This window comes from Aulonocara sp. 'chitande type north' Nkhata Bay, linkage group LG8 (genome assembly GCF_057382095.1).
Source record: "Aulonocara sp. 'chitande type north' Nkhata Bay isolate Kocher_YH1m ecotype deep benthic linkage group LG8, A_spYH_male_GT1.1, whole genome shotgun sequence".
Classification (NCBI taxonomy): domain Eukaryota; kingdom Metazoa; phylum Chordata; class Actinopteri; order Cichliformes; family Cichlidae; genus Aulonocara; species Aulonocara sp. 'chitande type north' Nkhata Bay.
Genome location: NC_141351.1, coordinates 22,702,542 through 22,715,358, shown reverse-complemented (window position 1 = coordinate 22,715,358; position 12,817 = coordinate 22,702,542). Strand labels below are relative to the sequence as shown.

Here is a 12,817-nt window from a genome sequence, read left to right as displayed (position 1 = left end):
TACGGTCAATGCTAGTAAATCCTATCACGATTAAAGTACACACAAGCTGTACTTTGGGCTGTAAATACCACAATTACAATCCTGTATACCTATAAGCCACAATATAAAATGAAGACTGACACCAGAGTTTTTAGAAACATGGGTTTTATTTTAATTTACAAGATAACCCAAGTAAGTCAAGTGCACAATTGCATTCTTGAGAGCACAAACAGGTCTGGCAGGAAGTAGCCTTTACTCTTACCTTACAATGTGTGGACAAGACCCAACAACTCTTTCACTGCCTCTGTGAAAGAGGCCAGCAGAGGTTGCAGAGCAGTGTAACACAAGTTATTGAATCATGTTACCTTGATATTTTGAGTTTTCTTAACTGTTGGATCAAACATCTAGGTTACCAATGCTTCCTTTAAGTCAGCTGCCTTAAAATGGAGGAGTTTTGCTGCTGACACTGTGATATATAAGTGTTGTAGAAAAAATTTGTGTAGAAAAAAAACCAAGAATTTTGCCCCAGATTGTGAGACTTGGTGTGGGCGTAAAAATGTGTTAAGTTGCAGTTTCTAGCAGAGTTTAAATGTGTTTTTTCAGCTGAAAAAAATAAGGCAAATTAAAAAGTGCTAGATTTTGATAACCCAGATGCACTAGGAGGGCCTGTAATTAAAAAAAATATTTGTAATATGAAGGTAAAGTTTTACATGGTTTCATTAAATATGCTAGAGCAGGGGTGTCAAACATAAGACTCCAGTCTGGCCCAATGGGGGGCTTTGGAATTTTAACTGTATTTTCATTTGTTTCCACTGATAAAGACCTCACCTGTAGCCATTCATATTACAACAAAGTAATTAAGTAACCAATAAATAAATATGAATTATTAAGAGTTTTACTAGCCTGGCCCTCTTAAGATCAAACTGGGCTGTATGTGGTCCATGATGGTCCTGTGCTAGAGTCTGAAAAATAAATGCTTATTCTGAGAGGGTCAGGTGGGAACCTTTTCCAGATTTGTTGATTTTTATGTGGAATAACTTTGCATTAGTTTCTAGTTTGCTTGTCTAGACGTGGTTGTGCATTTACCACATGCAGTTTTGTAATAACACCGGCAGGCAGCAGCTCATGTACATGACCTACTAAGCCTTATAAGCCAGACAGCGGTGGGGTTTTTTTTTTTTTTTTTTGTCTCATTGTCAGGCAGAGCTTCTTTGCTCTCAGCTGAGAAACCAGAATGCAGAGGAAGTTGTCATTTGTGCACCTGCTCCTCCCCATTTTGTGCAAATGTTGATGCATGCACGGAAGTTTCATTGCAAAAGGCCGCAGGTGGTGAGTTGATCTACAGTGTATGTGTGCCGGGTTCCTTTTTAAGTCTCATTGAGCTGTAACGGTACGTTAAAGACTGGAGCTACGTAGGCTACATTGTGGAGTAAAACCCAAAGCCTAAAGGAGCTGAATAAGTCTGATAAATCATCAAATTGAAGTTTTATTTTTTGGATAGGTGAACCAAAGGGATGGGGACAAATGTGGACGACTTCACGAGGCTTCTGTATGGTAATATCTTTATTTATTTTTTTACATTTAACATATCTTTCTTTCCCCATAGACAAGTTTAACTTTAAAGTCAGTTTAAGTAGGCACTCTTTAGAGTTGAGCTCCCACCTGTTGAGCACACAGTGTTATAGAGAACTTTTAACACTGCATCTTAACAATTTTCATAGATCTTCACTGCTGCCGTGACATTTACTACATTTGCATCCACTGCTAAGCCAGCCAACAGGCTTTTGGAAGAACATTTGCATGGGCCAGAACATCTCTGTAGAATATGAGTGGGTGCATCATGAAATTGAATCAGATAAGTGATGTTGACCGACCTGTTCTGGCCTTCATTATCATAAAGATTGGTGTCACATTTCTCTGTAATGTTTCCACCTCATCAAATCAAGTTTGCAGTTTACTTTAGAGGGATATGATAGCCTTATGTGTTTGCCCTTTTTTTTCTTTTAGTAAGTAAGTAGAAGGAAAGCATAAAGTATTGAGGTGCAGGTGACTAGTTGAAGGAAATATCTAAACTCTTGACCCAGACAGAGATGGCATCTCATGGTATTGTTTTGCTGGCTTGGTTTGAGTCACGTCTTTACTTAGAGTATTGCTGTTAAATATGCAACCCGGGGGCCAGAAGCAGCCAGTCAGAGTGTCAACTCTGACCTCGTGGATGGTTTGTTACCTATTGAGGTGAGATCAACATTACCACATTACCTAACAGGACTGAAAATGTATAGAAACCTAAATGTATTTCTAGATTTGGACAAGTTGTTAAGTGAGTTTCATTACATGACTAATCCAAGTAATCCAAACCATAGCGACATATTAATTACTAACCTTGTGTTACTGATGTATTGTCTCAGACGTTCTTCTGGATGAAATTTTATCCATTTTCGGCGTTTTCTTCCTGCCATGTGATGGCGATTGTTTCTGGCTTTCAGGGACCCACAACTTTAATTGAGAAAAATTTAACGCTCATTCTACATCTTAATTCTGCTAATGTGTTTGTGTTATCCTAACATAGCTTTGAGCTAGCCAACAAGTAGTGGATCATATGTCAGCTAACCCAACTTCACAAACATTGCTGATATTTAGTTTTCTATTAGCCAGCTAACTTAGCCAGCTAAACCTTGGAAATCCTTTCCTTCATGGATGTCTGCATTTTAAGCCTGTGTGAACACCCCGAGTGATCATTTATATTAAGTTCAATGTTTAAACTCTCAGTGGTTTCTCCCCATTTGTTTGACTTGGGGAACTGAAGAATTATTTGGACCTGAAAATGGCTAATGACATCAGACTTAACAGGTCAATAGTTTTTTCGTTCCTCAAAAATCTACATGTGGAGTTTCCGCAGCAAAACCAATACAAAGTTTTTCCTGGGTGATGATTTGCATTGTGATGGGAGTGGTCTCTACCAGTATAAGAAGTTATTAAAGGCTCACCGGATGGTTTGATAAGGTGAGTCATATGCTGTGGTCTTTGCAGTAACGATATCTTAACCATCTCACACCTGTGAGATTTTGGACTGGTGTTACAGTATTTGCACTGTCCTCCATTAAAACACCAGTGGGTGAAAGGCTTTTTGGAAGAGCTATGCTCAGCCCTCCTTTAGAGTTCCTAAAAAGTGAAGATTTAAGGCATACTGAAGCTGTTAGCACGTGGTGGTTTTTCCTTTAATGTGTCAAACATCTTCATGAGCTCAGCACAAAGAGAGGACTGTGAAACATAAAGCAATATTTTATAAAAGAGAAAACTTGATGCGAGATTTGTGAGTGATAAACTAGGAACAAAGATATGAAAGTACCAGATAGAAAGTATTCTTAAAGTTTATTGTCTGGATGCCAGTTTGGAAGCTAGCGTAATTGAGGCTCCCACATTAAACACTTTCAGTTATTGTTTATAATGTCTCTGTTCATCAGATGGTGGTTTATGCTGGTAATTATCATTTTTGTGCTGGTTTATTGTTGTTTAACCGCATGCGAGATGGCTCTTGGCATTTCTTAACACCAGCTGTATTTGTCAAAGTTAGGAAGGTTTAATCTGCCATCATGGCTACAATAAAAGTGTTGAAATTGCAGAGAAATGCTCCCTCGGTTTCATTTTGCGCTGTTATATCACAGTATGCCATGAACTGTTGCGTTCCTTTTTTTTTTTGTTACGCTCCGGGGCCACGTAAAATGCTCCCGAGGGTCGCCTCTGCTGTGCAGGCCGCACTTCGAGAGTCATGGAGGTACGCTAACACAGACTGCAGGGTTTGCTTTGTTTGAGTGCATTGTAGTGCATTATTCTGTGTAAGCGCTTCATGATCGTGACCCTTTAGTCACTCATAACCCTCAGTGCTTAATTTATTTTTTTTATTTTTTATGTTCGTGGTTATTTAACAGGGACAGTGCATGCTAATTAGCACAAGGATAAAAATATAGCATGTAAACATGTCAGATTGAAGCAAAACTGCTAATTTACATCTGTAGTTTCTGTTATATATACAACATGCATAACAGAAGACTGAAGAACAATACAGGAAATGCACAATGCCAAGGTTGCTTTAATTTAGCATAAATGGTTTGCTGCCCTCAGACTGCGAGCTGTTTGTGACAGAGATTCTTCATGGTGAGAACCTGAGTGAATCTGCAGAAGAGACACGAGAGGTTCTGCTGAATAACTTCAGGGTCGTCCATTCAAGGTATGATTTTATCCTTTCGAAGAAGCTCTAAATCTGAGGCCCAGAAACCCACTTTTAAAAGTAATTTCAAAGACTCCGTTATCTAATTTTAGCTGATAATGCCACACAAAACCTTTAATTGTTGCTGTAATTGCTTTAAACACAGTTTGCATGATTACATTTGAAGGAGCTGATTAAGTCTAATGGTGTCACCTTCGAGACCTAATTCTTGCTCTTATTGTTAAAACAGCTTTTAAAGATCTCGTGCAATAATCTTTTCTTGATTGAGACAATTAAATGTGATTTAATTCTTGAGCACGAGCCCAAAAAAGTCAACCTCTTGTATGAAGTACTGGTGACAGCTTACTCCGGAAGTCGGCACTGCCTGCACTGCATGATAAGAGACACAAGCTCTGCTATAGAATCCTTGTGGTTTTGTGGTCTTCTGCTTAAGAAACAATTACTGAATTTCAGAAGTAATGCTGGAGCGAAGCTGTCTGAAAATGAAAGCACAGAAACCTTTGCAAGTCACTGCAAAAATGTAGTTTTTGATTTGTACCTGTTTTGGTTTTGCAGAAACCCCGAGGAGTTTCCTATAAGATGTAAGTAACAATCTCTTAATCTCCATCACATACTGTGTAGTTTTTAAAGATGAGGCCATAAAGTCTGTTGTTAATTATCTCTCTTAGTGACATTTCCTTTATCTCTCTGTTTCACACAATCACTACCACCAGCGGATTTAAGGGAAGATGAAGGCTCTGATGACAACCGCAGTTCCAGCCTGGGTCGCTCGGCCCCTTCAGACGACGCCTCAGTAGTGTCTGACTACCAGGAAGATGGAGTGGCTGACTGTAAGTTAACAGCAGTCCTGATGGCTGGTTCCTCCTTTGTGTGGGCTATTGTAGGTGCACTGCAGAGATTTGTGAGAGATGTGTGTGTTTGTCTGTGCACGGCAAGAACAAAACAAAACAACAACAAAAAACTGTTCACTTTAGTTTATGGGCCACATACAGCCCAAGTTCATCTAAACTAGACCTGACTAGTAAAGTCACTGAATAATAATATATTATTTTTGTTTTCTTCAAGAAACATTAAAAATGCAAAATGTATATATTTTGCATTTCCCTTAATTTTCTAAATAATGGCTGTGCAACAGAAGGTAGGCCAAACAGATACCACCTTACATATCTTAAAAATAGATTTAATTTAATCGCAGTCATTCCACATTTGTTGGGTCTACTCTTTTTATGTGTACATTACAGTTTACAGATCATAGTATAAAGACATAACACCTTCACAGAGGGTGTTTTGTCTACGTTTTAACAACCACCAAAGTATTACATTTCACCCTGAGCGTTACGTGACTATTTGTGTTTCTGCTAAAAGGCTATAAGTTGCTTTAAACAAAAGGTAAAGAGGAGTTGTCACTGTGTTGTGCCCTTCTTTGTCATGAGTGCAGGCGTTCCACAGGATTCATTCTTTGACCTCTTCTACTGACCATATTTAGCATAAATATTGACATTATCATATCTTCCACCCAAATCTGTGACAGGTATTGGGGGGAAATTTGGACTATTGGGAGTAGTCATAGCAAGCCTGAAATGAGAAGTTTGTCTTTGTGTGTCTATGTAATTATTGCATGAATGAATCAGTCGAGTGACTTTGGTTACAAAAATATTGCTGAGGCTGCTGCCACTTCTACCTTTCACTTTACAAACGATGTAAAATTGTTTAGTTTGCTCAGACTCGCTTTTTCAGCGCAGCTAATTTATTTCATGTGGCCAATGCAAATGTGCACCTTGAATCATGTCTTTCCTCAAGAAAGCGTCAAAAAAGAAAAGGAAGAAAGGAGAGGGAGCAAACTGAGGAAAGTCTGTTGTTAATGCGTTTCTTTCAAAAGAAAAGTGAGCTGCACGAATACCAGGTTAGCAAGGGTTTAGCTAACAGCAGGTGGTAAAGACAGCGAGCCAGTGTTAGACCGAGCACAAGTTAAAACCATGAAACTGATGGCCCTTAATTTCAGAAACGGCCAGAAAAGCAGCAGCAGGTGCGTCTCCAAATGAAAGCTTAGCAGCACTGACATCAGGCAGCATTATCCTTTATTGTATGTTGCACCAATGGTTCTCATGGCGGTGCGCCATGGGGTGAGCAGGGCATTTTTGTACAAGCCTGTTTGTTTCAGGCTGATGAAATATAATTTTAGCACAATGATAATGCCTCTTAATTTGAAAATTTTTACTTGTGTTGCGATGGGGTCATTTATTCAGCCTTTGCAGTTCTAATGAAGCACACCATCAGGCAGCACACCAACATACCTGTGTACACTCTCAGAAACATTTTCATGTATTATTAAATCACCCAGTTTATATCAGCCACCATTAGAGTGCCGTATCTCTAACTTTCGTGTTTGATCATTTAAAAAAACGTTAACAGAAAACAGCTGTTATGTCAGTTCATTGCACATATCATAAATCTAATTTATTCTTATTAATTTTAGCCATTATTAAGCTTGCTCAACCACAAGCTGCTGCAGTTTCAGTGTTACAGTTATATAAACACCAATCGGTTTGGACTATTAATTAAACTTTAACAATTATCAAGATAATTGCATTACTTACAATTATTATGATGTGCCTTGAAGATCTGGTTTGACCTCCGAAAGCAAAACTCATTTAACCATAAAGTAATCATAGACTAAAGTATGGAGAAATGTGTGGAGATTTCAAACTATGCATGAATGCGTCATACGGACAGTTCATTACAGGCTAGCCTAATGACCACTAGACATTGTTGTAAATAGCCGTCAGCTCAATTGTTTATTTAAAAAATATGCACGAGAGATACGGATGGCCCACAGAGATCGCTTATGAATAGTGCCTGGAGTTCTGCGCGCTAAACCCCTGAAATGTAGTGTTTACACAGACGATACCACTTTATGTGTGTAACAGTGCTTTAAGAGCACCTTTATCCTGCCATTGTTATTTTGGTACCCTGACTGACAAATACAGTATATACAGTATTAAGCAGATGGAAGAGAGCAGCACTTCATGGTGTTTAGTTATAAGGCTCTCATTCTCATGTCTGATGCCTTGTTGCACTTAAACACAGTACTTGTTATGTCGGATCACGTGGACGTTTAGTCACTAGCTGTAGCTCTTTTTCACACTGTACTTGAAAAGATGGTTTAAATGCTTTGCAGCCTACAAACAGACCGAAGCTACGTTCTTACAGCTACAGTGAAATCTTAAAGATGATTTAATAATAACTGTGACAGGAAACAATGCAATTTTAGCACACTATCCCCCGGCATTCTCACTGACACACCTACACCTCACCACAGGATGCGTAGGTTTCTCTACTTTGGCGCTCGCCCTTTTTAATTAGAACAGAATAGACCACATGTGTAAAATTTTCCTCCTTGCTGGTGTCCTACCTCTCTGCCAGGCTCCTTTAGCTCCTCCTTCCTCTGCTCTTCCTCCCTTGGTAGTGTGCAGGTAAGGCCATGCTGATGCTGGTGAAAAAAACAGTGTGGGGGGTTGTGGTGGCTGCAAAAGCCTGAATGGTGACCTAGAGCTCCCTCCAGTGGCGGCTCCTGGGCTCCGCTCCCGATCCTTGCATGTGTGTACTATGGGAGGTGTTGAGGCTGCCCACACAGAGAGGAGGCTTTGTAGCTGCAGGCTAATGCAGTGATTGATAGAAGCTGAGCCCCTCTATTCTTCCACAACCGGGTTTGAAATACAACACTGTACCTGAGGGGCCATGAGTGTTCCATCCCTCTCTCCCTGTATCAATCTTTCTTTCTATCTTCCCTTCTCTGATTCGCCTCCCTCCCATTCAGAGTTTTTGTATTTCTGACGCTATGTGCCAGCTAATAGCCCTTGACATGACATGCCGCAGGTGGGCATTATTGCCTCTGCTGCCTCAGGTGCCCATCTCCGCTGCTGTTTTAGCGTCTTTCTTGAGATAAAGCAGGGACGCATGTGGAAATTCCCAGTCGAGAAACAGGAATATTTCCAATCATTTTGGCGATACCGGTATTTAATGCCAGCTGGATGAAGTCGAGCACAAACCCCCCCGTTTATTTATTTGTAAACGGCTTAATGAGCTCTTCTGCTCACAGAAGAGTAACCGTCGCCTTTACTGGGCAACTTTGGAAAAATCGAGAAAACAAATCACGGCAGATGGCGCGAAGATAGCCGACAATAAGACCGCGATAATTCATTTTTTGAAATTGTTCATTTTACAATAAACAAGAGGACATTTGCTTTGTGGGAAACAAACAAAATCAAAGTATGAAATGCTTAAAAAAATTTTCCCTTAAGGCTATAATTGTAACACACCAAACTACAAACGGCACCGTCTGTTGCTGCGGAAAGCGATAGTTGTTACAGCTCGAAAACGCAGTCACGCCATTGTCTGTGTTGAATGTGAGAAGGAGCCAATTATCCCGAATTGCCGTAATCAGTTTTTTAATCCCCTGTTTGTATTTTGCTTTGATTTTAAAAAAAAAAACAAAAAAAACCGCACACACATTGTACTGTCAGATCGATAATCATAACATTTGACTTTGTAAGACAAATGTTCACCTTGCAGCGCTCCGTCTTTTATTGCTGGGGGACGGCGACCATGTTAGCATAGTGAATGGCCTGTGTCCTCAGTAAAAGGGCATGCGGAGTTCATAGTTCATTCTCTGTTCACTGCCAGCTGAAAGAAATGGTTCGCACTTCTCTGCCGGGCGGTCTGAAATAATGGCGCTGGCGCTTAATGAAATCAGCCACATTTTAGGAGGAACAGTTAACCATGATATTCGAACTTTCTTTTCATTCAGAGGAACTGAAAATTAATGATAATTTTGTGGGATTCAGAGAGTAGCGATAAGGAGAAGGGAAGGTAGAAAATTGAGTTTTCTCTCTTGAGTTTAATTGTGTCATTCTTTTTTTTCTTTTTTTTTTTTTTTAAATCCTACTGTACACAATGGAGACTTTGTGACTTGGAGGATGTATTATCCGTGGTAATCGACTGCCTGCCTTCGCCTCTCTGTGTTCCCTAACCAGAGAGTGAGTGAGTGTGAAGTCGATGGCTGCTTCTACACGCAGGAGGAGCCTGTGCCGTTTGATTAGATGCGGTGGCCTGTTGTCTTCAGCGGACTGGGTGACACCAGATTTGTAATCGCTGACAGGAACAGATGGAGCCTCCATTGTTAGCCCGGGTTGTCTGCATGGTAATGTGAACTGAGTTTCACCCGCCGACCGCACCGGTGACCTGACCGCGCCTGCAGCCTCACCCCATCTACGTCTGCCCGCTTCAGCACCCTCCACCCTTCTCTCTCTCTCGATGCTGTTTGAGGCTCAAACACCATTCCAGCACATTATGCATACATAAACAAATATAGGCACAAAATTTCCCCCTCTGGCGTGCAAAAATCTCTTTAACACACTCACTTAGACCCCAGGAGACGGTGTGTGATGTGGGGCTTTTAGCCCTGTCATGCTGTTTGCAGGTCAAGTTTACGAAGTCGAAATCGCCTGTTTGTTTTTCTTTGATTGGGGAGCACCGCTGGGCGCTCGGGGATGTTTGCTGGGAAGCTGCTGCGATGACAGAGCACTGCAGAAAGAGCTTTGTTTCAGGAGGCGTGCAGGAAAAAGATGGCGCTTTTGATACGTATCCCTTGTCTTCTTTGTGATTGTGATGATTTTAGTTTGATGTGCCGTACAGCCTGCATTATCTCAGGTGTGGCAATAAACATTTTAAATTTTAAGATTATTTAATTTGAAATGTAGGCAGGAAGGGCGGCAGCTTGTTTTCTAAAGAAAAAAAAATAGGAGGGAATTAGCTTTTTTTTGATCAGGCAGCTAAAGTTTTCAGGTCTACAGTCACATTAGACGAAGAATGGGAAAGCTGGAACAAGAGGAGCTTCTGTTTTCAGTCGATAAATTGATTAATGAACTGATAGTTTTGGCTGCAAACGCAGGTGTGCTCTTATGGCCAGTGTTAAGAATGAAGGAAGGTGACTCGTGTTAGCGATCGCTGCGCTGGCCCAATTTCCTAAACCAATTACTGGCACAAGAATGCAGTAGGATAACCAATTTGAAGTTATGTCTCGCTGCTGTCGCCTATTTCTCATTTGAATATGAGGAGCCAAGTGCACAGTAACAACATTATTACACGGTGCCAGTAAATAGAATATTAAATCTGAATTCTGTCATTTTGGCCAAAGCTGGAAAAAAGCTGTGTAACGTGCAGTGTGTTTGAGGAGGGTGCAGCGTGCCCTGCTCGGTCCCTTGGCTTGTGAGGTAGAAGAAAAGCGATGCCAGCTGACGGATTGATGCCCCATTAGGGGGTTAATCAGCAATGTTTAATGTGCCAACTGGCCCTTGTCTGTGTTCGAAATGAAGTCACGGGGAAGGAGGAGGTTTGTGGGCAAATGTTGAAATATGGCTGCTGAGCTGCTTCATAGCAGTTTCTCTTCTTTCTTTTAAATCCACCTGGAAAGTATTTCGGGTCTGCATACGTGACCTGCTTGCAGGTTTGTTGGCCTGTCTGCCCACTCACTGAACTTTTGACCTTTGGCCTCTTTGCTTGGCCAACCCGTGACCCGTCTGCGCGTGTGAATAATCGCCCACGCCGTCTCAGAGCACACAGAGTTTCTTCAGACGTAGCCGTGCGCTGTCTGTCCGTCAGAATATCCGCCCGGAGATCCATTTTTCAGCGCGTTCATCGGCGTATGGATTTTGTGACATTTGGGTAGCGGCTGCTCGTTTGCGAGGAAGCGAGGAATATGCTAATGACCCTCCCCTCTTCCTCCTTGTTCTCCGTCACTCTCTTTTCCTCTCCTTCAGTTGGTGTCTGTGTGCTTTTCTAGAAGCACACACACTCACACACACATTACGAGGCAGGCGCAGGCTCTGTGCATCGCTGCGACTGCTCGCCATCAGGGTTCAAAAGTTCACGCTATTCCCCGAGGGCTACTGTGCTGCTGCAGATGCTGATAGTCTTTTCTTTCTCCCTCTCTCCTGGCTGCCTTTCTTTCCCTCTCTCCCTCGCTGTTTACACTATTAATCTTGTACACTCTCTCTCACACACTCACTCACGCTGCCTGGCAAGAAGAGAGCGGCTTGAAGGGGGGATTTGGACGTATTTAACCGAAGGGCATCCATCACTCTCATCTCCGGCTTTAACCCCCCCCCACACACACACACATCACCACCACCAAAAGCCGCACGGTGTAGTTTTCTGCATCCTCCTGGTTTGAAAGCCCCGTGATGCAGCTCTCCTCTCATTTGCTTTGTTTTATTGTCGCACGGCATATAATTACATCCCTTCGTTGCCTCTGGTGCGGCAGTGCCGTGCTGAAACCTAGGGAAAACAGGCGAAGGTAAATGTGCAGCAGTCCATCTGTAAAGAGGCGCATAGGCAGAATGCAAAGTGGGAAGCCGGGGCAGGGTGGCTCCTAATCTCCCCCAGAGCTGTCAATGTCACAGACAAATAGCAAAACTATCAGATGCGGCGGGTTCACCCAGAGGTTAGCGTTCCCAGGTACCTCCTGCATTCACTCCCTCTCTTTTTCCCCCTTCCTTGCAAATGAGAATTTGATTTTGCTCTCCACTGGAATCCATTTCTGGAGATGAATGAAGTTTCAATGCCAAGCCCAGGTGGCCCCGCTGATTTCTTAGGGAAATAAATGGGGATGGGAGAGATGTGTTGGCCTGTACACAGACAGTGACACGGCGGCTCCCGGTGCCTCTGGGATCCTTGTGTTTAATTGTTGCTGTAATGTAGCACTTTAAGGTCATTAACTTGCCCTTGTGGAGTTATCCGAGCATGTCGAGGATGCATCCCTCTTTACTCCGAGCTCTGCGCACGGCTGGGAGAAGTCACCGCTCTGAGCGTGTGCCAAGTGGGACAGGGGCTGCTGTGGGCTTGTATGCTGTTTTAAGATCGCTTATCTACAATGGTAATTTTTCACCCCTGAGTTACAGCAGCCTTTCCCGTGAGTTGGCTCATCTGAAAGAAATCAGGAGTCGAATGGAAACACATGTAATTACACAGGAACTTGGTCCTGTGTGGCAGTACGGATGCAGTAATTACTTAAATTTAGTCAGTTAACTTTAAAATATAAATTCCCTCCAGTACTAATCACAGTTAAAATGAAAACTTTTTTATGAGATGTAAAATAAACATAATTTTTTACGTTTTTAGGCTGTTTTGCGTAATTTAATATGCTGAGTGTAATTTTGGTTGTCGCTTGGAAAAATAGCTAAAAACTGAGGGCAAACATTATTTTAAAACTTGACCAATACTGCAGAAACATTCGCTGAATAATGATCATCCTTACTGTTTTATATTATATTATTTTTTTATGAGTTCATTTGTATATTGTCAAAAAAATTAGTTTTAAATGACTTCCGCGGCAGTTACTGTCACGGAGGCTGATTTACCGTTTCCCTGCGAATGAAGCTCGACTGACGTGGTTTTGGCTTTTTTTTTTCTTATTTGGTCTTTTTCTTTCTTTTTTTGGTTTATTTTTTTAATATTACAATATTATAAAGAAATTCAAAAAGATAAGAGCAACAAAAAAGTTTTAAAAAGTTTGTAAATGATTTAAAAAAAAAAAGAAATCTAGTTGATAGT

General features: G+C 41.5%; 1 protein-coding gene across 7 annotated transcripts in view; it reads left to right on the top strand.

Annotated features, from left to right (window-relative positions):
* skap1 (src kinase associated phosphoprotein 1) overlaps positions 1 to 12,817 on the top strand; it is a 47,243-nt gene that overhangs the window by 617 nt on the left and 33,809 nt on the right. For 3 of the 7 annotated variants that reach the window (XM_086304332.1, XM_086304327.1, XM_086304331.1), the window contains exons 2-6: positions 1,180 to 1,308; positions 1,481 to 1,533; positions 4,102 to 4,207; positions 4,763 to 4,788; positions 4,921 to 5,037. In XM_086304332.1, the coding sequence (XP_086160458.1) occupies positions 1,494 to 1,533; positions 4,102 to 4,207; positions 4,763 to 4,788; positions 4,921 to 5,037 (289 nt within the window). In that variant the 5' untranslated portion in view covers positions 1,180 to 1,308; positions 1,481 to 1,493. Of the gene's footprint in view, positions 1 to 1,140; positions 1,370 to 1,480; positions 1,534 to 4,101; positions 4,208 to 4,762; positions 4,789 to 4,920; positions 5,038 to 12,817 lie in introns of those variants that run through there. The other 4 variants (XM_086304330.1, XM_086304329.1, XM_086304334.1 and 1 more) reach the window with 4 other exon arrangements.